The sequence below is a fragment of the Schistocerca serialis genome, chromosome 11 (genome assembly GCF_023864345.2).
Source record: "Schistocerca serialis cubense isolate TAMUIC-IGC-003099 chromosome 11, iqSchSeri2.2, whole genome shotgun sequence".
NCBI classification, from domain to species: Eukaryota; Metazoa; Arthropoda; class Insecta; order Orthoptera; family Acrididae; genus Schistocerca; species Schistocerca serialis.
Window position 1 is genome coordinate 52,043,405 of NC_064648.1, and position 27,305 is coordinate 52,070,709.

A 27,305-nucleotide genomic window follows, 5' to 3' on the forward strand; every position below is an offset into this window, starting at 1 on the left:
TTGCCTCTAAATATTCTCCCACCAGTGCTTTATAAATCGCTTCACACGTTTCTGCAACTATTTTCGTTAATGTGCAATTTGATATTCCAGTGCTGTGTTGTAAACTAGAGTACCTCTATCCTGTATCGAGAAATTTCAGTGTCACAGTTTGCCTGTCTTCTGCACATACAGCTTTTCTCAAGAGAGTATTCTGTTTGGTAATATGAGAAGTCACTGTGCTGAGAAAATACTGAAATGCACTCTCATCCACTCGTAAGTAATTTATATAGTAGCAGAGTTGACATCCTCCACTAGCATCCCTCGTAACAAATTTTGCTGAATGCTTTTACTGCCACGACGTAATGCCTATGGCTTCATCCAAGTGGGTATCCTTCCGTCTTGCGCCGCTTTTCTTCCAAATACGCACACAGTGGAATTGCGATTCTAGCAACTGCAGCGCCTAATAACAAGTTGTTGTTGTCCGCTGTCTTGAAATTTGCTGATAAATGTGACAACAACGTAATACCCCTTTTTAGCGCGACGTCAATGATCTGAGTCAAAGCAATTTGACGAATCAGTATGTGATAATATTTCTTTGTCAAAGATAGTGTAGTACGAGCCTAAGCGAGGGTCACGCCTCGTGCCTTCGACCTTCTGCGGCAGCATTCTATGCGGTGTGTGTGTGGGGGGGGGGGGGGGGGGGGGGGAGGGGGCAGCGTGACGTCAGACCAGCTGCCCCGTCAGTTCTGGAACACTCTCTGGCGACGCGTGGCAGCGAGCGACGCTCAGTTCTTTTCCTACAGCAGGACGGGCGAGAGTGTGTGCGGAAACGGCAGGTAGGGATACGAGCATAGTAATGTTTTCGTGTCGCAAACGTTTGGCGAACAAGAATGGAACTTCCTCCGAAACAAAAGTATTACTCGGCTGATTTCATAGGAATGTATCATTGCAGTTCCTTAGCTCTTGTCACCCAGTTTTTTCAGAAGAGAAGAGACGCAATGGAAATGATAGAATGACTTATTTTAAGTACAACATTTTTACTGCCGCGTTATTTATTTACTCGCAATGATAAATTTGCACGAGGACCTCGTTTCGGCGACTTTTCATTACGAATTTTGCCTGTGAAGATGGTGTAATAGGTATAACATTGTACCTTACGTCTGTCCACGCCTAAATAGGCCACCTTATGCTGAGATTTTAGCTAGCATCACGTGCCCCTTGCGGCTTCTTGCAGCGTAAATGTCGATTGCCTTTTTATGATCTGATCATATCATTTATATGTTTGCTTTTCATTTGCTTCATCCTCCAGCGATGCTATATGTTTGCAAAGGAATTTATATTTTTCCAGAAGTCTGTGATCACACTTAATTTTTCAGAGACTGTATTTTGAGGTATTTGCGCCTACAAGTATTGATATTTTGTGTTTATCACGATAATTCACCCTTTTTCTTTTACAGCAGGAATAAAATTTTAGAAATATTTTTCATATTAAAATTCTGTGATAGTTGGGGATGTACTCTGGATATTTTTCTGTATGAGTGTAAATTTCCATTTTCTCCAAAATGTTCATAGGTTGTCATTAAGGTACTTTGTGTAGAATTTTAAGGACACATACTTTCTGGCTTATAATCTTGACTTTTTAAATACAAGTAGAATATCGAGATACTATTTCTTATCGTATTTGAGCCTTGAAGTTATTAGTAAGAAATGCTGATTTTGTTTTGTTTCATTTTCTGGTATTTGGCCTACATATGGTGTTGTAACAGGTAGCATAAGTTTGTGATTTTCTTTCGTCTCATTATATTGTTATTTCCTTACTTTTCCCACCTGCTTTATGGTTTTGCGTGCTGTTCATGTAACTTTAGAACTATTTTGGGGTTGAAGTCATTTCATTGTTTCAAGTATTGCAGACTTTCTTTTTCTTTTGTATCTCGTTACCATCGAAAGCTAACTTTAACAGAATTTTAATCATTGTTTTGAAATTTGGGTATTTATGCGAATTTGGGTGTCAGGAATTTTCGTTTATGATGTCAGTCGTAGTAGGTTAGCTCCTCTATATATTTGAAATTGGTGGTAGCTGTTGTTGCTCAATTTTAGGTCTAAAAAGTTTAATGATTCGTTTTGTTCTGTCTGTATTGCAAATTTTGTGTTATGGTGCAAGTTGTTTAGTTAGTATTCCCAATGGTTTTCAAGATAGAACAGATTAAATGTTAGTTTCGTACAGTTTTCTTGAATAACTCGAAAACCATAGCCTTTAGCCAAAACGTGTCACAGTACAAAATTAAAAGCGACACTAAATTTGCTATAAGAAAGTTCCTATTCGTTTTCTCTTGATCTAATACTTGGCCTGATGAGACCAAGAGAATATAACGCTGTCACGTGACGTACATGCACCGTAGTTTAGGTATTTCTTGTAGGCCAGTTTCGACAGTTTCCCGACTTAATAGACCAGATATTCCCCATGTGAAACTGTGCGTCTCGAATTCCTCTGCACTATTTTGGTGCTTTCAGAACAATCGCAATATACTGAATTATTCACGAGAAAACCAACAATGACCATTAAACGTTTCTATCTCTGAAACCATTCAGAATAGGGTGTACATCGATATGAAGTTTCATGTTCAACATAAGCAATACTATCACTCCTGGAACCACGTACCTCCTCCCCCCCCCCCCCCCCCCCCCCCCCGAGTCACCGTGTAGAAAACCGCTTCCGATTTCAATGAACCTGCAGTGTGAATGTTACGTTTTTATCGTGGGGATGTCTATAAAATTTGTCGCGCACCTAACAGTTTCTTTAGTGGGAAAAGTTATTTCAACATAAATTGTGACTCTTTCACTTTAACATAGGTATGTTTGGTGTGAAGCTCGAGTATCTTCCTTATAAATAAGTCCATACTTTTTCACCGTAATGAGGATGAATGTTGAACTTGGCAGTGTTGTTTATGCAATTGAAAAGCTTCCAGACACTTTATATTTTTGAAGCATACGATACGTGAACACTCGACGTCTATATGTGTTTCTTGCTGTCATAAGGCTCTCCACAAATAGCTCAGGTGGTGGAAGTAGAGGGTCAACGTTGAAGCCTCGTTCAGGGCACAGACATCTGATAACCCCAAAGTTCCTGTGGTGGTCGCTATAGGAGGCACTTGCTCTGGAAGCTGTGAGGAAATAAGTTGCCGTTGCGAAACAACACTTTATCGGCAGCAGGCAGTGAAGGTAACTGCATCTATTGCGAGCAACAGAGGGTCGCTGGAGGCCGGGGCTTCCCCGAGCAGGTGACGCAGTGCGGCCACACTGACGGAAAAGTACTGAGGGCAGAAGGGTGGGAAATAGCAGCAGCGAGGCAGACACGACGGCGGAGAAAAACAATGGCGCTGATGTCACAAGTACTCTCTGTCACACACTGTAGTGTAGTTGGTATTAGCTGTTTCTATTTTTTTATTTTATTTTTTATTTTTGCAACATGCTCCTGGTCAACAATAATTTTGTGCTACATCTTTCGGTTTCATTTTCACACAATATACATGATCAGCAAGACTTTGATTCACTCATTTGAATTGCGATTTTTTGGATCGGAATACAAAAATATGCTTATTAGAGTGCATTTCATATGTCTCGTACTGTTTGAAAATAGTGTTTCACAATAATTACTAGGGGGCGAAAAGTTTTTACTCTAACAAATAAACAATGGCAGAAATTTCATAATACCAATTTATTTTTCAATATGATACCCGTGTACACTAATACACTTAGAAGCCATGCTCAGATAACTTCTGCAAACCATTAAAATAAAAGGTCTTCGATTTAGAGTCTAACCAAGCGTTCATAATATCAATCACTGCATCATTATTGTGAAATTTCCGTCCTTTGAGGTCATTTTTTATGTTTGGGAAAAGAAAAACTTGTCATGGAGCCAAATCCGGAGAATATGGTGGATGACGTAGCAGTTCGAGCCGGCAGTCACGCAGAATTTCCAGTGTTGCGAGGCCTTTGTGCGCTTGTCCGTTGTCCTGATGCAAAAGCACTCCGCTCGCCAATTTTCCCCGCCTTTTTTTTATCTTTATCTCTTCTCTCAAACGGCGCAGGAGGGTGCGATAGTATGATTCATTGATAGTTAACGCCCTTTTGCAAGCAATCCTCCATAATTAGCCCTTCTGCATCCCAGAAGACCAATGTCATCACCTTAGCGCCTGGTATTTCCACCAGAGATTTTTTTGAGGCTAGGGGACGAAGGATGTTACCATTGTTGTGAGTGTTGTTTTGTCTCAGGATCAAAGTGGTGTGCCCACGTTTCGTCCATTGTCACATACATGCAAGAAACCTCTCTTCATCCGCTTCAGATTGGAGGACGATTTCTTCACAACACTGCACACGCTCCAGTTTCTGATTTGCATTCAAGTCTTTCGGGACCCACCGAGATGAAACTTCCCGCATTCCCGAAACATTCACAACAATGTCAAGCGCACGCCCGTGGGAGGTTCCGAATGCGGCTTCAGTGTGCTGCGATGCTGCTCGACAATCCTGCAACATCGCATCGTGAACTGCAGCCACTGTTTCATCAGCGGCAACGCTGACACGCCTTCCGCTCCTTGGAGCGTCTCCCACACTCGTTCATCCACGTCTGAAGTCGGACACCCAGTTTTTCACTGTCGCATAAGACGGAGCACTCTCCTTCTTAAGTGTATTCCGCATGTCCTGCTCAATTTTCAAGGGCGTCATTCACTTCAAGTGAAGATATTCAAACACAGCACGTTTCTTGAGTGTCTCGTTATCTGCCATTTAGCTTACACAACGGTATACAACGTATCCTAGCGGCAAAACTAACGAAGCCGGAGCCGCGAAATTTGACTTGCACATCCACAAAAGGCCACCATAAAAGTAGGTGACGTTGCTTGTGCGAGACATTACGGTAACCTTCTCGGGCTAGAAACTTTTCGGACCGTCCCTCGTAGGAAAATACTGTGGCATAGGTAGTAACTGTGTACGCTACATGAAATTGTCAGGTAGAATAATGTTTTCCTCATCTTTGACAAACGGTTGCTTATATTTTGGAATAGTTTGACTAGATAATTTTGTGAATTCGTGTTCGTGTATACTTCCATTAAAAGTCATGGGCAGTCAGCTCTGTTGGCGGCGGGGGAAAGGGGAGGGGCGAAATCTCAACACATGGGGGTGGGAAGTTAGTCTCGCCTGCGTATTATGAAAGTATGCCGTTTCAAGGGAACAGCACATCGAAGCTTTGCAAAAAAAAACGTCATTTTTGGTACAATTTGTTATAAATAAACGACATGTAATGACGTGTGGGCAGGTAAAGCCTTCATTACATTTAAGTTACGGTACGGAGGCTGCGCTTGCAGTAGTTCATTGTGATGTAGGCGTTATAAGCGTTGAGTTACAGAGCAGATAACTGTGGGAATGATTCGCGTCCTGCCATGTCCAAAATTTTGTACAAATTTTTGACAAAGGCGTATAGAGAAAATAGTACAACGTTTTTCAGTAAGTTCCACGCTAATTCTTGACAACACTTTAATCTCTCTCCTACCCACAGCCCAGTTCACGTGGATGCATAATCTTACACATTTATGAACGAAGTAACTTCCAAATTCACATACCCTACTGTAAAGAAAAAGCATAACTTCCAGTTAACATCAGCTGCGATGTTATATCGTTACTCTTCCATCACGTTCCGCATACCGTTAAGTTATTGAAAACCTCTACGAACTCTTTCATATGCCACAGACGAAAAGAATATACATTGAAGAGCTAAAGAAACTGGTACACCTGCCTAATATCGTGTAGGGCCCCCACGAGCACGCAATGTGCCGCAATACTACATGGCATGGACTCGACTAATGTCTGAAGTAGTGGTGGAGGCAAATGACACCATGAATCCTGCAGGGCTGTCCATAAATCCATAAGAATATGAGGGTGTGGAGAACAACACGTTGCAAGACATCCCAGATATGCTCAATAATGTTCATGTCTGGGGAATTTGGTGGGCAGCGGAAGTGTTTAAACTCAGAAGAGTGTTCCCGGATTCACTTTGTAGCATTTCTGGACGTGTAGCTTGTCGCATTGTCGTGCTGAAATAGTCCAAGTCCGTCGGAATGCACAATGGACGTAAATGGATGCAGTTGATCAGACATGATGCTTATGCACACATGTCACAATCGTATATAGACGTATCAGGGGTCCCATATCACTCCAACTCCACATGCCTCACACCATCACAGAGCCTCCACCAGCTTTAACAGTCCCCCACTGACATGCAGGGTCTATGGATTCATGACATTGTGTGCATACCTGTACACGTCCACCCGCTCGATACAATTTGAAACGAGACTCGTACAAGCAGGCAACAACATGTTTCCAGTCATCAACAGTCCAATGTCGGTGTTGACGGGTACAGGCGAGTCGCAAAGCTTTTTGTCCTGCAGTCATCTTCTTTATTCTGGCCTTCTTTGTTATTGTTTCAGGAGTTTTTTCAGCTTCAGCTACAAATTGCCTGTCCGTTCATGGAGCCCACTCACTATTTGACACCTAGTCCATTCATGCTATGTAATCTGCTTGTTACTTCATTATTAAAACATATTATGACAATGAGACCATCATGAAGGGGTGACCTACAAAAAAGAAAAAAAAGACAGTTTTAGGCAAGCATTCCCAAATTGCAGCTATTGGAGCTTTCATTCTGTTTTTGTGTTTTGCCATGTAAATATTTTTCCAGGGGTTTAGAATCTGAAAGATCTCTGTATATTGGCATTAGTTCCACAGTAACAGTTTCTGGCATGAGGTGTGCATGTGCCTGTTTTTGTCCATTTTCTTTTGTTTTTCTCATCTCACTGACATCACTGTTTCTCCTGATGAACAGACCATAATATTGTGTAAGGTTTTCTATCTTCGATTTGTTGTCAGCCTTGTCCACCAACAGCTATGCCAATAGAAAAGTTTGTTTCTATCGTGTTCTTCTCTTTAGCACATATGCTACACATTCCATTTTTTAAATTTCAGTTTCAGCATATGGCTTAGCAGTCACAACAAAGTCACAGTTTCCACAGTAGTGAATGTATTGCACACAGCATCTAACAACTGACCTACTAAAAATAGAGACTACCTCCCTACATTTCATACCATCACTGAAACCTTCAAAGTTTTTGTCACATTTGTGTTAGTCTGCGTTACTGACTTAATCTTGGCAATGTTTTGTCAGACATTCGTAGTTCAGCACGTTGCTCATATCTACAGAGGTAGCTGTGATAACTTCAGTCAGCAATGTGTAGCGTCACGTCTGCCAGGAACCGTCCAGTGCAGCAACAGTATCAGCATACTGACTAATACCTGCAGTTTATTTCGCTGTCCTCACATAGAAACCTCACTTTGTTAGGCCATTGTACAAACACTTGTAATACCTCTCGGACCTGACAGGTCGCAGTGGGAGATCCATCATAGCACACAATATCTGGGCTGCTTTCTTCCCTTCCGAATACACCTCATGTCACGTGCAAAGCGAATATCTACTTCCCTACATTTTATGCTTGTTACAGGAGATGTCATTATATAGGTTGATTATAATTAAAGTTAAACTTTAATTATAAAGTTAAACTTTCAAAACGCTGTACAAGTAACACCACTGGTCAACATGAAGTCAAATTGCAACGGAATATTAACGGAGAAGGGGAAAACGTACGGCAGAATAAAAAAAAAATAGATGGCGCTGTATGTGTCAGAATACGTAAATGAAAACACCTGTTATGCGCACGACCCACTGAAGTTGGTATAAACACGCCTGTTACACGGCTTTTCCTCCTTTCGCGTCTGCGACGTTTGCCGTGGCTGCCTCAATGCAGGATCGCGCTGTGCTTGTAAAGCTGTACTACTAGAGTGATGACTGTGCACGCGTCGCTCTGCAGAAGTTCCGGACACTTAAGGGTTTGAAAAAAGGCGTCGGTGCGATGACTGCCGTGGGTCTGGAGAAAATTACTCGGAAATTCGAAAAGACGGGTTCTTTTGGTGTACAACCTGGTAGAGGGAGGAAACGAGTTGATTCGACGTCAGTGGAAGCAGTGGCCACTGCAGTGGAGGGGGAGACGAGTGGTGGTGGGCAAACGTGTGGTGCACGGACATTTGCCCAAACACTGGACACACCCGTGAGCACGGCGGGTAAAATCCTACGAAACATCCTTCTTTACTAGCCATTCAAAATTATCCATGTGCACTAGTTGTTTCCACAAGCAAATTAACCAGTACCATTCATCATGAAAAGGTCACTGTGTGGCGGAGGTTTATGGCATCATTTATCATAGGGCCAAAATTTTTTCGAAGACACAGGTGCTTTCGGTCCTGTTGCCCGTACCTGGTAAGCGCTATGTGTGTCTTTGGCGCAACCACGTCATTCCAGCACTCCAACAGCCTGGATGTGTGGATGGGATCATTTTTATGCAAGATGGCGCTCCTCCGCGCATTACAAATCCAGTTAAGCAGCTGCTGAAGCGCCATTTCGGAAATGCTAGAATTATCAGCCGCCATTTGTCTACATCCTGGCCGTCCCGATCACCTGATCTCAATCCGTGAGACTTCTGGCCGTGGGGCTATCTGAAAGATGTTCTGTTCACTGTTCCGATTGCAAACTTAGCTGCGCTGAAGGCGCGCATTGCGCAACACATTCTGAAAGTGACCCCGGAAACACTTTGATCAGTTGTGGAATATGCTGTTTCTCGATTTCAACTTTTTGCCGTAAACGGTGGACAGCATATTGAACATGTTCGGCGCCAGTCAGACGGAAATTAATAATCCGATTTGATTTTGATTGATGCTTTTTATGCGGGTTTTGGCCTCGGGAAAATACACTCCTGGAAATTGAAATAAGAACACCGTGAATTCATTGTCCCAGGAAGGACAACTTTATTGACACATTCCTGGGGTCAGATACATCACATGATCACACTGACAGAACCACAGGCACATAGACACAGGCAACAGAGCATGCACAGTGTCGGCACTAGTACAGTGTATATCCACCTTTCGCAGCAATGCAGGCTGCTATTCTCCCATGGAGACGATCGTAGAGATGCTGGATGTAGTCCTGTGGAACGGCTTGCCATGCCATTTCCACCTGGCGCCTCAGTTGGACCAGCATTCGTGCTGGACGTGCAGACCGCGTGAGACGACGCTTCATCCAGTCCCAAACATGCTCAATGAGGGCCAGATCCTGAGATCTTGATGGCCAGGGTAGTTGACTTACACCTTCTAGAGCACGTTGGGTGGCACGGGATATATGCGGACGTGCATTGTCCTGTTGGAACAGCAAGTTCCCTTGCCGCTCTAGGAATGGTAGAACGATGGGTTCGATGACGGTTTGGATGTACCGTGCACTATTCAGTGTCCCCTCGACGATCACCAGTGGTGTACGGCCAGTGTAGGAGATCGCTCCCCACACCATGATGCCGGGTGTTGGCCCTGTGTGCCTCGGTCGTATGCAGTCCTGATTGTGGCGCTCACCTGCACGGCGCCAAACACGCATACGACCATCATTGGCACCAAGGCAGAAGCGACTCTCATCGCTGAAGACGACACGTCTCCATTCGTCCCTCCATTCACGCCTGTCGCGACACCACTGGAGGCGGGCTGCACGATGTTGGGGCGTGAGCGGAAAACGGCCTAACGGTGTGCGGGACCGTAGCCCAGCTTCATGGAGACGGTTGCGAATGGTCCTCGCCGATACCCCAGGAGAAACAGTGTCCCTAATTTGCTGGGAAGTGGCGGTGCGGTCCCCTACGGCACTGCGTAGGATCCTACGGTCTTGGCGTGCATCCGTGCGTCGCTGCGGTCCGGTCCGAGGTCGACGGGCACGTGCACCTTCCGCCGACCACTGGCGACAACATCGATGTACTGTGGAGACCTCACGCCCCACGTGTTGAGCAATTCGGCGGTACGTCCACCCGGCCTCCCGCATGCCCACTATACGCCCTCGCTCAAAGTCTGTCAACTGCACATACGGTTCACGTCCACGCTGTCGCGGCATGCTACCAGTGTTAAAGACTGCGATGGAGCTCCGTATGCCGCGGCAAATTGGCTGACACTGACGGCGGCGGTGCACAAATGCTGCGCAGCTAGCGCCATTCGACGGCCAACACCGCGGATCCTGGTGTGTCCGCTGTGCCGTGCGTGTGATCATTGCTTGTACAGCCCTCTCGCAGTGTCCGGAGCAAGTATGGTGGGTCTGACACACCGGTGTCAATGTGTTCTTTTTTCCATTTCCAGGAGTGTAGAAAACCGATGTGAGTGATGCTTTTTATGCGGTTGTTGGCTTCAGGACAATAAAAAACTGATTTTTCCCATACGATGTGATATGACCTTGCCGCTGTGGATGGACTTACTTAAGAAACAGTATAACACCTGTACACCCATGCACAATGAATAGTACAGTTTATTTAAGGTCAAACGTACACCTCAGGCATTGTCGTATGACTCATTTGTCATTTGTAGTCGAGCACCATTAAATTATGTTTACAGCGCCGTCTATTGCTACGTTTTGCAACTATTTATTTTTCTTCTGCCACGTATTTTCCCCCTTCTCCGATAATATTCCGTTGCAATTTGGTGTCATTGTGACCAGTGGTGCTATTTCTGCAGCGTTTCGAAAGTTTAACTTTAATTGTAATCACCATGTACATTTCGTTTCTTTACAGACTTGACATCCCACTACAGGTCTGCTGCATAGAATTCGTTCTTACTTACGTCTTCATTAAATGTGAGATATTTTTCACTAGTACAGTATTTACATTAGCAACAGACAAATGCAATTGTGAAAGGATGCACTTACTAATAAATGTAGCCGTTGCTTTCACTGTTTAAAGCACCAACATTTTGTTAATAAATTCTCTATAAGATGTTTCAACTTATTTTTGAAGTACAGCCTGCCGGACTTTCAGGCCTAAACCCACTTTGCCGCAGCGTAACAGGTTTTTCATTTTTACAGTGTCCATCAAAATGTTTGTACTGATTACAGTAAAACTTACGACTGTAATTAAACTTATTCGGTTTTGGTGCTTTATGATGTCAAATCGTTGAAATACGCAGTCACAACAACTTTACAACACGAACTCACGAAAAACGTAAGCAATCTAATTGTATTAACAGAAAGATCGATTGTAATAAATCCCTGATCATAATACTGTCCATAATTTCTTTAAGGATATTATACAAATGACTTGCTATGGAAATAGCGGCGCCAAAGTGAAGTAACAAGACACTGCAGGCAAGATTTTGTTTGATGGTAGCGTGACAGGCATTCAAGAGCTACATATTATGCTTTAGAAGGACATTTAAACACCACAGTAGTGAGGTAATACACGCAAAGCATGAATATTTTACAATAAGGAAGAATCGCATAATTTTATTAAATAAAAAAATCCATTTTCTGGGCGCTCATGACACCAGCTCCCTTTACACTTAATTTGTTTGTGATTCGTAAGCTTCCTGACATCCCTCTGTAACATGCATTTTAGTAGGAGTAAATCTTGTGTCGCTTGCAGAAATGTGAAAATGCACACTAATGGCTAACTTTATAGACGGTGTACTCTAGATGAAACCACACAACTGGCCGAGCGTTTCTAGGCGCTTCAGTCCGGTACCGCGTGACTGCTACGGTCGCAGGTTCGAATCCTGCCTCGTGCATGGATGTGTGTGATGTCCTTAGGTTAGCTAGCTTTACGTAGTTCTAAGTTCTAGGGGACTGATGACCTCAGATGTTAAGTTCCATAGTGCTCAGAGCCATTTCAACCATTTGATTTGAAACCGCACAACGCTGCATCAGAGATCTTTTACCAGGAGAATAGATTAACTTGCGAGTATTATAAAGATGCCTTAGAATCCCTGGAGGGAAGGTGACGTTTCATTCGAGACAATTTAGGGGTCGATGACGTAAATTATGTGTAAGTCCCATAAAGACAAGAGAAAATCTAGGGCTCATACAGTGACATACAACATGGATGCTCTATTTATGAGTGTCATGACGTACCATCTACTATGCAGCACAAAGTGCCCTCTGGAGTAGATGTGTTCTAAAAGGTTAGAAGAGTCGTAATGATCAGGATCAGTAAGGATACAGCGACCCAGGGCTCAGACCAGCATTAAAAAGAACACGAAGACGTGTGCAGAATTAGCGAACATTTGTCTGCTTCTTGATTCAGTGTGATTGTTCTTCACACACATGCATATGTAAACCCTGATCAGGTTTCCCATCTCTGCAGTAAAATAGACTTCCGTGATAGTCACAAGAAATTTCTCACGAAAAGTTATACCTCACATCTGTTAACACAAACTGATAATTTTCGCATGCTGATGAACAACTCTCATATCGTGATGTCTCTTTCAGGTAACACACCACGAAAAATCGAAATCATTTCCAGAAATGTGTAAGGCAAATAATAATTAATTATAGATTAGAACCATCATGATGTGTGTTGTGGGTATTTTAAGACTGCATATTGAGATTAGGATGTCGTGGTGAAGCTGTAACACATGGCCACGTCTAATGTTTTATGTTGTAAATCGAGAAGATTAAGTACCGACTAATCACAGTAGTGCCAACATTTATTCTAATTTTGGAACTCATGATCACGTGATCAACTTACAGAGTTTTATTTCTTCGCAGTAGACAACTGGCAGAACTGCATATTGACACTGAAGAGCCAAAGAAACTGGTACACCCGCCTAATATCGTGTAATGACGCCGCGAGCACGCAGAAGTGCCGCGACACGACGTAGCATGGACTCGACTAATGTCTGAAGTAATGCTGGAGGGAATTGACACAATGAATTCTGCAGTGCTCTCCATAAATCCATAAGAGTACGAGGCGCTGAAGATCTCTTCTGAAGGGCACGTTCCAAAGCATCCCCGATACGTTCGGTAGCGTTCAGCTATGGTGAGTTTGATGGCCGGCGGAAGTGTTTAGCCTCAGAAGAGTGTTCCTGGAGCCACTCCGTAGCAATTCTGGGCGTGGGTGGTGTCGCATTGTCCTGCTGGAATTGCCCAAGTCCGTCGGAATGCACAAGGTGCTTGAATGGATGCAGGTGATCAGCCAGGATGCTTACGTGTATGTCACCTGTCAGAGTCGTATCTAGACGTATCAGGGTTCCCATATCACTCCAACTGCACACGCCAAACACCATTAAACATCCTCCACCAGCTTGAACACTCCCCTGCTGACATGCAGGGTCCAAGGAATCATGACATTATCTCCACTCCCGTACACGTCAATTCGCTCGATACAATTTCAGACGAGACCCGTCCGCCCAGACAACATGTTCCCAGCCATCAACAGTCCAGCGCCGGTGTCGACGGGCCCAGGCGAGGCGTAAAGCATTGTGTCGTGCAGTCATCAAGGGTACAGTAGTGGGCCCTCGATTGCGAAAGCCCGTATCGATAATGTTTCGCTGAATGGTTCGTACTCTGTCACGTTTTCATGGCCCAGCATTGAAATCTGCAGCAATCTGCGGCACGGTTGCATTTCCGTCACGTTGGACGATTCTCTTCAGTCGTCGTTGGTCCCGTTCTTGCAGGTCCTTTTCCGGCCGCAGCGATGTTGGAGATCTGATGTTTTGCCAGATTCCTGTTATTCACGGTACGCTCGTGAAATGGTCGTGCGGGAAAATCCCCACTTCATCGCTACCTCGGAGACGCTATGTCCGATCACTCGTGCGCCGACTATAACTCCATGTTCAAACTCGCTTAAATCTTGATAACGTGCTGTTGTAGCAGCAGTAGCCGATCGAACAAAAACGCCAGACACTTGTTGTCTTATACAGGCGTTGCCGACTGCTGCGCCGTATTCTGCCTGTTTACGTATCTCTGTATTTGAATACACATGCCTGTACCAGTTACTTTGGCGCTTCAGTGTATAATTTAACAAGTAATGGCTTAAGTCTCACTGACAGATTGAATCCTTTATGTGGTGTCACCGCCAGACACCACACTTGCTAGGTGGTAGCCTTTTAAATCGGCCGCGGTCCGCTAGTATCGACGGACCCGCGTGTCGCCACTATCAGTGAATCCAGACCGAGCGCCGCCACACGGCAGGTCTATAGAGACGTACTGGCACTCGGCCCAGTTGTACAGCCGACGTTGCTAGCCATGGTTCACTGAGAATTTCGCTCTCATTTGCCGAGACGATAGCATAGCCTTCAGCTAAGTCAATTGCTACGACCTAGCAAAGAGCCATTTATCCTTTGCTATGAAGCATGTACAGTAACAAGACCAATGTCACCAATTGTGGATTAAAGTTAAGTATTCCAGCAGCTACGTACTTTTCTTTATAGCATTCATTACGTATCCTGTGTCAGACCTCACGCCAGCCTGCGTGAGTTTAAACGCATGCCTTTCGGTTACCCGTCGCTGTGGACTGGCTGTCTTGTCAGTCCACAACACTTTAGGTATCTACATTTTTGCCAGCAAGACAGTCAGCTAACTCCCTGGTTAGGAGAGACGTATAGATATTCTTTGAATTTTGAGATTTAGCCTCATTGAGACAATGAGTCTCACCGAGTTTTTCATGTTCTTAACACGAGCAAAACCCTATGGGACGGTGGTGCTTTTGCCCGCCATACTTGCGAGTGCGTAACTTCAAACAATAACATATTCCCTAGTATCATTATCATCAAATTCGTTCCATAGCAATTGTCAAACCCAAGCAACTTCGCTGACGAATAGATTTCCGTGTAGCAAATAGCCACTCACCCATTCGGTCCTACTATCGAACAAATGTTCCATTGAAACTACAGCAGATGCATTCCGTACTGCATTTGAAATGTAATTTTCTTACGAAGGCTAGACAGCCATCCAGCATAGCAACATAGAATTTCACCAAGATACAGTCTGGAATACAACAGTCGGTATCGTTGTTTGGTACTTTGTGTAAGTGATTTTCATGCTAAATATCTATCCACTCCCATTAGCTGAGTGATCAGCGGTGGCTGAATGCCCCACCAATGGGGCCGGGTTCGATTCCCGGCTGGGGCAGGAGATTTTTCTCCGCTCACGGACTGGGTTTTGTGTTGTCCTCCTCATCATTTCATCCCCCTCTCCGACGCACAAGTCGCCCAATGTGGCGTCGAATGCAGTAAGTACTTGCGCTCGGCGGCCGAACTTCCCTGAATGGGGGACTCCTGGCCCACATTGCCGTACGCTCATTTCTATGGTAAATAATACGCGTAGAGAGCACAGTATTACATCCAGGGCAACTGGGAAAGGCGGCAATTTTAAAAATTCTGATAATTTTAGTTTTTGCAGATTTCAGTTAAATTTTTGTAATTTTGCTTTATACCGCTAGCACAGAATAATACTGCAGCAATAAACCATAAACAACACAAGAAGACCCAAATGAATCTCAAGTTGCAAACAAAATGCGCCGTTTACAACAACAAAACAAAGTACATAGACAAGCATCTGCCTACAGCAAAATGTGTCGAAGATTTAGGGCAAAGACTGTGCATTATTTCGTAAAAACAAACTGCTTTCGCCTTCGACGAGCGTGACGTCGCAACTCTTCACGTTTGTAACAGATTGCGGGAAAATATTGTGAATGGTGGTTTGAGAAGCGTTACTTTCAAAGTATGTTTCCTTTCACGCAAGATGAATTATGTTACATGTGAGAACGCGTGATGAATTCGTAAAATTTCGAAGCGTTTGATTCTCATTCAAAACTTAAGGGTTTGAGAAGCAGCCATTTCGAAAAATTACAGGTCCCAAAGACCAGCCATTTATACCATTATTTAAACATTTGCTGGCACATTTGTGTTTGATACATCGTAAAGGGCAAGACACGCTAAAAAAGAGCAACGTTATATGAGAAAGCATAGCTTGTCTTGTAGTTGTACTGTATGTGTATTAGTTAAACCATTAACTTTTCTTATTTCTGTGTTCATGGATCTGAAGTGATACTTAGTCCAATTTATGTATTGCCTAAACATCTCATTCTGTTTTACACTTATAATGTCCTCACAGACGCAGAACTAGTGGGATGTGGTGGTTGACACAATATCTCTCTAGAATGCACAGTCTTTTTTTCTAAGTTTATGTGTGACGTCATGCCTCTGTTGTTATAATCTAGTGCTTATGCCTCAAATTTCGAATACTCCCTCTGTATGAGTACAGATATCCTGTATTACCATTTAGGGTCTGGATTTTTCTATATTTTCCAAAATTTTAGTCTTTTACGTATTTTTCAAGAGTCTATGGAAATGTATAAAAATGTATATACTTATCAGCCAGAACATTATGACCACCTACCTAACAGCTGGTATGTCCAACATTACCACGGATAACAGCCGTGATGTGTCATGGCATGGAAGTAATGAGTTCTTGGTAGGTCGCTGGAGGAAGTTGGCACCACATCTGTACACAAGTCACCGAATTCCTGTAAATTCCAGGGACGGGGCGGAGAGCTCTGACGTTATGTAGATCCACATCCCAGATGTGTTCGATCAGCATCAGATCTGGCGAGCTAGGGGCTGTCACATCAATTAGCACTCGCCACTGTGTTCCTTGAACCACTCCATTACACTCTTGGCCTTGTTATGTGTCACATTATCTTGTTGAAAAATGCCTCAGCCGACGCAAACATGATCGTCGTGATGGAGTGTATGTGGTCTGCAACCAGTGTACGATACGATACACTTCGGCAGTCAGGGTGCCTTGCACGAGCTCCACTGGATCCATGGATGCCCATGTGAATTTTCCGCAGAGCATAATGGAGCCGCCTCCAGCTTGTCTCTGTCCCGCAGTACAGGTATCAAGGAGTGGTTCCCCTGGAAGATGACGGATTCGCGCCCTCCCGTCAGCATGATGAAGAAGGTGTAGGAATTCGTCAGACTATGCTGTGCTCTGCCACTGTGCCATGTCCAGTGTCAGCGGTTACATGCCCATTTCAGTTGTAGCTGCCGATGTTGTTGGTGTTAACATTGGCACATGCATCGCTCATCGGCTGCAGAGGACAATCGTTAGGAGTGTTCAGTGCACTGTGTCTTCTAACACACTTGTGTACTCTGCCCTGGGGTAAAGTCTGATGTTAGTTCTGCCACAGTTCGTTGACTGATCTATTCTACCAGTCTGCAAAGCCTACGACGTACAACATGTCGGATGAGGGATGGCCAACCAACCCACGACGTCTGGACTTGATTTCACCTTGTTTTAGCCATGTGCTGAAGACACTCATCACAGCACTCGTAGAATACAAGTCGTGCAGTTTCCGAAATACTCACGTTGAGCCACCAAGCCATCGCAATTAGCCCTTGGTCAAACTCAGATAGATCGTGCACCTTCTTCATTCTATATATGGACAGCATGTTCACTCATACTACGAGGGCAGTTCAATAAGTAATGCAACACATTTTTTTTCTCGGCCAATTTTGGTTGAAAAAACCGGAAATTTCTTGTGGAATATTTTCAAACATTCCCGTTTCTTGTATAGTTTCATTGACTTCCGACAGGTGGCAGCGCTGTACGGAGCTGTTAAAATGGCATCTGTAACGGATGTGCGTTGCAAACAATGGGCAGTGATCGAGTTTCTTTTGGCGGAAAACCAGGGCATCTCAGATATTCATAGGCGCTTGCAGAATGTCTACGGTGATCTGGCAGTGGACAAAAGCACGGTGAGTCGTTGGGCAAAGCGTGTGTCATCATCGCCGCAAGGTCAAGCAAGACCGCGTGCGGGCCGGCCGTGCACAGCTGTGACTCCTGCAATGGCGGAGCGTGCGAACACACTCGTTCGAGATGATCGACGGATCACCGTCAAACAACTCAGTGCTCAACTTGACATCTCTGTTGGTAATGCTGTCACAATTGTTCACCAGTTGGGATATTCAAAGGTTTGTTCCCGCTGGGTCCCTCGTTGTCTAACCGAACACCATGAAGAGCAAAGGAGAACCATCTGTGCTGAATTGCTTGCTTGTCATGTGGCTGAGGGTGACAATTTCTTGTCAAAGATTGTTACAGGCAATGAAACATGGCTTCATCACTTCGAACCTGAAACAAAACGGCAATCAATGGAGTGGCGCCACACCCACTCCCCTACCAAGATAAAGTTTAAAGCGATACCCTCAGCTGGTAAAGTCATGGTTACAGTCTTCTGGGACGCTGAAGGGGTTATTCTGTTCGATGTCCTTCCCCATTGTCAAACGATCAACTCTGAAGTGTAATGTGCTACTCTTCAGAAATTGAAGAAACGACTTCAGCGTGTTCGTAGGCACAAAAATCTGAACGAACTTCTCCTTCTTCATGACAACGCAAGACCTCACACAAGTCTTTGCACCCGAGAGGAGCTCACAAAACTTCAGTGGACTGTTCTTCCTCATGCACCCTACAGCCCCGATCTCGCACCGTCGGATTTCCATATGTTTGGCCCAATGAAGGACCCAATCCGTGGGAGGCACTACGTGGATGATGAAGAAGTTATTGATGCAGTACGACGTTGGCTCCGACATCGACCAGTGGAATGGTACCGTGCAGGCATACAGGCCCTCATTTGAAGGTGGCGTAAGGCCGTAGCATTGAATGGAGATTACGTTGAAAAATAGTGTTGTGTAGCTAAAAGATTGGGGAATAACCTGATGTATTTCAATGCTGAATAAAACAACCCCTGTTTCAGAAAAAAAAAGTGTTGCATTACTTATTGAACTGCCCTCGTACATGCATCATGTGTGTATCTGACGATCAGGTGACGCTGGTATAGCCTGTACAGGTTTATATAGATAGTAGGTCGATGGTCATAATGTCTTGGCTGATCAGTGTATGTTCTTATTGCTTACCTCCCCAGATTTCCAAACCCAGCCAGAGTATCTACAAACGGCACTTGAGTGCAGAGTTTAGCCGTATCTTAAGTACAGCTATCTGTCCACTGATTATTACAAAATATTACTCCATGACCACATAACGATGACATCTGTTTATATTTTCTTGTAAGTTAATAACTCCAAATATAATCCAACTAGGGCTGTCCGAATTTATGATAGAGACTCTAATGGTACAAGATGGAAATAGTCTTCGAAATTCTGATCAACTGCAGCTATCAGAACTTAGATCCCAGATGGGTGTATGTATGTATGCAACATATGGAAATAATGTTTGAGGAACTGACTTAATCCTGTTATAAACACATATACATAGCTCTCTTTTGCTACTTTCGTGCGTCGTGATTTCTCGCTCTCAGCTTTTACTCCCAACACCCCCAGACCAACGCTGGTTGGAAACATTTCTTGTCACTAGTGCAGACATAACTCGTATGTACATTCTGCATCCAATCTGATGCAGTTCATTCGATCTCTGACAGATGAGAACTCAGCATTGCAGGAGCGGTCGAGCAGTGGTGCACAAAAATGCAGTGCATGGGGAGTTACTCCAACATTGGCCACGCCTGCGACGCAATGCTCAAAATCCTACGAAACATCCTGAACTGCTATCCGTACAAAATTACCTATGTTCAGGAGCTGCTTCTTGCTGACCTACCAGCAAGACCGATTTTCGATCTGGAATTTCTTGCTCTCATGGAAGTGGAAAATGAGTGGCTATGGAACTCTGTGGACAGACGAAGCCCATTTCAAACGACATGTGAATAAGCAGAATATGGGCAACAGAAAATCTGGACGGCCATCAAACGGTATCACTTCATTCTGCAAAGGAATCGGTGGACGGCATCGTTTATCACAAGGCCGTATTTCCCCGAGGGGATGAGTCCTGTGGGTCCTGTTACCTTTACCGTCACTGGTTGATGATGTGAGAGTCTTTCGCGCACCAACGTCACTCCAACCCTTTAATAGCACGTGTGTCTGTGGATAGGATCATTTTTGTGCAAGATGGCATTCCTTCACACATTGCACAGCGAGTGAAGCAGTTGCTCAGAGCCATTTCGGAAATGGTTGAATTATCAGCCTGGCCGTCCAGCTCACCTGATCTTGATCCGTGTGACTTCTGGCCGTGAGGTTATCTGAAAGATGACACGCTCAGTGCTTCAGTTACGAACGTTGCTGAATTGGAGGCACACATGCACGACGTATTGTCAGCGTGACCCCCGAGGCACTTCCATTTGTTGTGGAACACACTGTTTCTCAGTTTCGACTTGTGGCACAAAGCGGTGGACAGCTTACTGTACGTGCCTCGCGCCTGTCTCACGGCAGTTAGAAACAGATGTCACGTTGCGTTTTATGCGGGTTTCGGCCCCAGCACAATTAAAAACCGGTTTTTCCCATCCGATGTGCTACGATCTCGGCGCGGTGGATGGGCTTGCCTAAGTAACACTGCCACATCTGTTAAGACTGCCAGACTTGTGCAGTTGCGCACATTGAACAGTACAGATGGTGTAATGTGCTACCTAAACCGCAGACTTCGTATTGCAGCTGACCTGTGATTTGAAACCGACCCCACTTTAATTTAAGAGCTTTACAGCATCATCTATTGGCAAAATGTTCTTTAGCTTTTTTTTTTTTTTTTGTTCCATCATGTGTTTCCCTGTGTCAATAATATGATGTTCAAATCTGACGCCATTCTGAGCAGTGGCGTTTTGAAAGTGGAGATTTAATTACGGACATCCTCTATATGGGAGGAGTATCACACACACACACACACACACACACACACACACACACACACACACGCAAGTACACACGCGCGAGCGCGAGAATGCTTTGTACCAAGGGAGTAATCGGAATATATCGTAGAGAGGAGTTCTGCGTCTTTAGGGTAACGACAAGATATAGGAAAGGGGATAACTCTACACTTGCGTGTGTGTGTTCTCATTACCTCTATGTTCGTGAGAAAAGGGTGGTATTTAAGACAAAACTCAAATAACGAAATCAATACGTTCTCACTAAGAGGATCCTATAATGAATGCAAACAAGTTTACAAGGAAAGTTGTGATGATTATTCGGAAAGTGAGATAGTACACAGATCCCAATTAAACACGCCTTCTGTCATCTCATAGGTAAGAACTGAAATCAAATCCAAGAAGATCCTCACTTCCCAAACTTTTGTTTCGAGATAAAATTCAGAGAGATCATGATATTATGTTTAGCATTTCTCATATACAGCTGCTGTGAGTAGCAACCGAATATTAGATTTGTTATCCTTGGCTTTATATTCATTTTCTATTACATGATTCTGATACATAGTAATTATTTCGCCGTAAAAGTTTTAAAGTAATGAAAAAAATACTTCCTCTTCAAGTAGGTTTCAAATTTTTGTTTAAGAATTCCGTGTATTTGGTCGTTAGTTCGGAGTGGGGGAGCGTGAACCAATTATCAGCAATCGCCAGTGAGTGTCCAGATCAATTAGTAGTGGGGCATACAGGTTACATGTTGGAATATCAGTCACTGGGCAGTTCACCACAAAGTGTATGCTGACACTAATTGCATTGAACGTGAGCATGAGCAGAGAAAGGCTTTGGATGTTTGAAACAAAATAATTACACAATGGAGGAGTAATCTCAATGAAAACTATCCTTTTATCAGTATTATCTCCAGTGCTGTGATAAGGGGAGATCAATTCCAAAACGATAACAGATATGTTAGTTGGACGGCTGATGTGTTCTATATTTCTGGCTCAACATTTTTTCCTATTCGTGGTTGGGTGTCGTCCTCTTGGAATGTGTCGAGTGTGTTGACGAGTCACAGTCGGATTGGTTAACTGACTGTGTGATCAAAGTCATGCAAGACAACGTACAGAAATAGCTGTTAAGAGCAGTGTAAACAGATTCCTTAATACGATGAGCGATTAGTAAGATACATCGTTTACTGTAGCTATTTATGACGTTCTTAGTAGTTTGCTAGACATCGATTTTGGTGACTGTGCGGTAGCTACAAATTTACGGAGCTACATCTCCAGTCTGTCTGAGAACACATTGTGGAAAATCTTCTAAATTGGGGCGAAGATTTCCAGCTGTTCACCTGTGTAGTTTGACATACCAATGATAACTTCGTGTTGTAATTCATCTGTTATGGGTAGCTTTTTCCGAACTGTTTCTTGACACAGGTCTCTGTACCATATACAAATGTTGAGGGTGCTGTTGTAAGGACAAAGAGCTGCTCAGTGGTGACATGTTTCAGAATCAACCACCATGTTGGCCACCAAGAAAGTTCCAGAGACCGCAGCTGTGGATCTGGGTGCTCTCCTCGATGAGAGTGAGGGCGCCATAGTGATTCTGGTGGCAGGCCAGACGCGTCTGGTGGCACACAGGGCAGTCCTGGCCGCCAGGAGCCCCGTATTCGCGGCCATGTTCCAGCACGACACACTGGAGGCCAGCACAGGTGAAGTCAGCATCACGGATATGGAGGGCCCAGTTTTGCGCCAGCTGCTGTCATACATGTACACACTCCAGGCCCCCCAGCTGTCCAGCATGACCCCACAAATGCTGGCAGTTGCTGATAAGTACGGCTTGTCGGCCCTGAAGGCTGCTTGTGAGCAGCTGCTGGCCACTCAGCTGACTGTGGAGAATGCAGCAGCCACAGCTGTCCTGGCAGTGAGGCACTGCTGCCCAAGCCTGACTCCAGCTTCAGTCGCCTTCATAAAAGACCACAACTTCCGAGTAATGGCTACACAGGGCTGGGCAGACATGATGCGTAGCCACACTGAAGATTTGATTGAAGTGAGTCGCCTGCTTGCTGAACCACCAGAAGAAATCAGGTAAATATGAGAATATGTGCTTATCTGTGTTGCCCAGTGCTCTCTCTCTCTCTCTCTCTCTCTCTCTCTCTCTCTCTCTCTCTCTGTGTGTGTGTGTGTGTGTGTGTGTGTGTGTGTGTGTGTGTGTGTGTGTTTTTTCAAGTTTACAATGTTTGCCATTGAATTTCCTTGCATGTGTCCACACTGTGAAATACATCTGTTGACAGCTACAAAAACCACTGGCTGATAGCTCACAGAGCTTTCATTGTATTCTCATGACTGGTTCACTGGATCTCTGGATGGAACTGTGTTTATTTGTAGATGAGTTAGCTACGAAAAATCAGGGATGACCAAATTTTTGATAGCTTCAAAAATTATTTTTATCTTCAACATGTTCCATTTGTTTGCAGTAATTAATTTGTTACATTGTGTATGTACAACACATTGTTAGATGTTGGCATCTGGTTTCCAAACAAAGATTATGTTAACAATGCACCCAGCAGGTGACATTCTTGCTGTGGTCACAAAGATGTGCTGCTCACTACAGTAACAGACATGACTGTGTGTGTAGTTTGTAGTTAGGCAGGAGCGTGTTTGGAATTTGTTTTGCGTGACATACAGGTCACCATAACCTCTTTACAGTAAGAATACTTCAGGTGTTTCGTGTCACTGTAGCTGCTGGTGCTAGAGGCAATAAGATCGCTATAAATGGCATACTGCTGGATAAAGAGAAGTTGAAGATAAAAAGTAAGTATGCCAATCTATACCAGCACCAAGAACATGTTAGTATGTTGAATCAACGAGGGCAGCAACATATTTACAGTTTGCATTTGTCGTGTTACCATGCTGTAAGCGCTTACCTGTCGAAGCTTTTTGGTGCAGGGAAGTATACCACTGCTACCTCACTCCTAAATCAACGTCTCTCACTATGCATTCAGCGACGAAGACGACACCTTAGAGCTGACAAGCGGACATCTGCACACTTCAGCATTCTACAGTCTAGCAGTTCCAGCTTTCACAAACATCCCATAAAGTGCCAACAAAAGTGGTGATTGCATTGGTGGCTATTAAAACTCGGCATGTCCTAATATAAAAAAAAACGCCTACTTAATAGTGTTACATACCAGTCAGTGTAATCAACGGCTGGCGTTGGCTATGAAGTTTTTCATGACAGTCTTTGCCTGAAAAGCTCTCGGTTGCCACATCAGATTCGAATAAAACTCAAACTTTCGATTGTATCCTCCACCATAGTCCTCCCTGATGGTCTTTGCCTGAAAAGCTCTCGGTTGCCACATCAGATTCGAATAAAACTCAAACTTTCGATTGTATCCTCCACCATAGTCCTCCCTGATGGTGATGATGGAGTAGTTCTCCCACTGGTGCTCCTCTCACACTACCACGGCATGTGTCTGCCACTGCCACAGTAGAGGACACTACCACAGGTCAGTGTGTTGCATTATTCGCTTCCACTTCCTTAGTACGTGTACGCAATATGCCAACAGTCTTGGTAACACATTATTCTATTGACTGCCAGCAATATAACTTTTAATGCACATCAAATGAAATATATCAGGCACTAAGGAAAATGGTATGGTTCTCAGTCTGTTTGTGTGTGCAAGCCATCCAGTACACAAGGTGCTGCAAGCACAGGGGCAGCAGGGTGTAGCAGTTTATTCCTTGTGTACCCACAAGACATCAGACCAGCCCACACAACAGTAACACAGCAACTTTGTGTGGGCCACACATTTCCTTCTCCTCTCTGTTTGTCGGTGTCTCAGAATGTGTGCTACACTTTGGTGCTATTTCTTAGTTCTTACATGAGCTGCATGTATTGTACAGTGTGTTCAGGAAGCTAAGGTTGGGTTATAGGAATACATATAATATGTACACAAGTGCTTGAATTGTTAATTTACTGTGAGGCTATAGGTCTTTCTGATGTAATATTTAGACATGGCCGCCACAATAATCTATTTCAAATAGTGTTAGAGCATGTGCAATGCTTGTGCGTGCGTGCGTGTGTGTGTCTAATGGACTTAATATCATTGTTATATCTGTAATATGTCAACAAACTGTTTCCTGCAAAGCTCTAATTTTCTCTAATTGGTGATGGCATGCCCAGAATTTTACTAACTGGACTGAAATTTTATGCTGCCATTTGAGGACATTGCCATCAAATTCCTAGAGATTTGATTAGGTTGGTTGGTTGGTTTGGGGAAGGAGACCAGACAGCATGGTCATCGGTCTCATCGGATTAGGGAAGGATGGGAAAGGAAGTCGGCCGTGCCCTTTCAGAGGAACCATCCCGGCATTTGCCTGGAGTGATTTAGGGAAATCACGGAAAACCTAAATCAGGATGGCCAGACGCAGGATTGAACCACCGTCCTTCCGAATGCGAATCCAGTGTCTAACCACTGCGCCACCTCGCTCGGTAGATTTGATTAGTTTTGTGTTTTCCCTTTAAAGTGTCAGAAGATATTGCTGTTCAGAGATCCAGTGTTAGCTGTATTAAGTATATGTTTCTACAGAGGTCAACAAGTGGTTAACAGTAACATCCTGATTTCAAAGGAACTTTGTGTCTAGAATGAATTATTGCAAAATGCGATGACTCGCTCATGAGTTGAATTGTAGTAATGGTACGTGAATGAAAACTTTGATGAGAGCATACTGATATACATACATATCTTTTACATTGACTTTCAGACTATTCCACATCGCAGATGGGATGCTGCTACTTTTTTAATTTTTCACTGGACAGATGCGTATTCATACAGTTTCATTGCTATGACAATTACCTTCATTTGATTTATGTGTTTACAGTAGAGTGTAAGAACTTCAATGTTCTGTACAGGAGTCTTTCGGTCGAGGAGAAAGGCAGGAGGCTGATCCAGGCAGCTGAGGAGGGGTCAGTGGAGGAGATACGGACTCTGCTCGCCGCAGGTGCTGACTTAGGAGTGAGGGACAAGTACATGGGGACCGCCCTGCATTGTGCAGCGAGGGAGGGACACGTAGATGCAGTGAAGTATCTGGTGGAGTGTGGTGCAGGCCTGGAAGACAGGAACAGGAAGCAGAGCACACCTCTGCACTTAGCTGCATGGAAAGGCCACACGGCTGTGGTGCGGCTGCTGGTGGCTTGTTCTGCGGACCCCAACACCAGGGGTGACTGTGGGTGGACGCCACTGCACTTTGCGGCGTGCTATGGTCACACAGAAGTGGCGGCTGCGCTGCTGGAGGCGGGATCTGACAGGGGAGCAAGAAATAACAAGGGGAACACGCCACTGGACCTTGCTAGAAATAACAATCACCAGCAGCTCATAGGGATTCTAACGTGAAGTTTACAAGGCAACAAAAATCAGGAGGAAAACAAACAAAGCACCACGTCATGACTTAACATTATCTTTAAATAAAGTATTGATCCTGCGTCCAATGTTTGCACCCATCACTGTGTAGTGCATGTTCTACTCCAGTAACAACTCAGCAATAGGTACAACATGGATAGTATCGTAAGTAATGTAAGTATTCTTTCTCATTAGGAAAAGATCTGAAAAACGTTAGTTGAGCAACCATTTTAACGCTCGAGCAGGCATGTCAGTTTTGTAACATCTGTAGTCGCTAACCAGCCTTCATGTTCTTTAGAGGCACGAAAAATAGTGCCTCAATATGTTTGGTATTGAGAAAAAACTTTACTTTGCTTTTTACATAAATAAACATATATTTCATTGTTTGAATTTTATTTCTTCTTCATAGGTATTTACAAAATCTCAGAAGTATACCACTCTTTTATTTAACCACAAATTTCTAACGCACACAATAATCTCACATCACATTTGGTCGACATGTATTTTACAGTGTATATTGCTTCTATACCACTAATTGTATCATACTCAGGTTATTTATTAGTCGTGTTGTTACTTATACACAAAAATTTACTCTTCCTGTTCCACCACTTCATTCAAAGTGCCACATGTACAGTTTCCACAGACAATGGGAGAATGATTTTTGCACATAAACATCTTAGACTGACTACAACAAAATCTGGTAACAACATTCCTTTTTCCTGCATACATAAAGCAGCGACTCTTCCTTGTGTTTGCAGGCTCTTCCAGTTGTCAATTTTACTCCTATTTATAAGGTGCCAAAAACATTTTGGGATCGTTTGCAAAGGTATAAATGTGGAATGCTGTAACTCTTAAGCTTCCTGTAAGTTGTTGAGACGACTGTTTCAAACATATTCTTCTTGGTTTTCTTGGGTTTCCTACATTGGACTGCAACAATGTTTGAGCATTTTTATTTTCAAAGTGCCAGTGTAAGTGATGTGTTTCTGCAAAAGTGAAACTCCTATTGGAAAACTAGTACACCAATTACCAAAAGTAATATTCCATTTGGATCCATCCAAATTTTCTACCAGTCAAAGCATAATGTTATATACTTTATTTGACACCTTGTAAGGGCATTTGATTGTGTTCCACCAACTGATGATGTGAGAATGATGTGGCCTAGCAAATAGCAAAGAATTTCAAACCATACTTGGCTGGTTTGTTTGTTATGTACTGAATGAACAATAACACGGGCCAACGAAAAATGTTTTTTGAAAAAACATTTTTTACTTTGGTAGCTGATCTTTATAGATTTTTATGAGCTGAATCCAAATCTAGCCCAAGTTTTTTTCTATCGTCCA

General features: G+C 43.8%; 1 protein-coding gene across 1 annotated transcript; it reads left to right on the forward strand.

Moving 5' to 3' along the window:
- The first annotated feature begins 740 nt into the window (after positions 1-740).
- Positions 741-26,355, forward strand: LOC126427186 (speckle-type POZ protein-like). Its single transcript, XM_050089410.1, has 3 exons — positions 741-815; positions 22,075-22,651; positions 25,479-26,355. Exons 2-3 carry the CDS (start codon positions 22,086-22,088, stop codon positions 25,957-25,959), a joined length of 1,047 nt encoding a protein of 348 aa, XP_049945367.1. The 5' UTR covers positions 741-815; positions 22,075-22,085; the 3' UTR covers positions 25,960-26,355.
- The last annotated feature ends 950 nt before the right edge of the window (positions 26,356-27,305 follow it).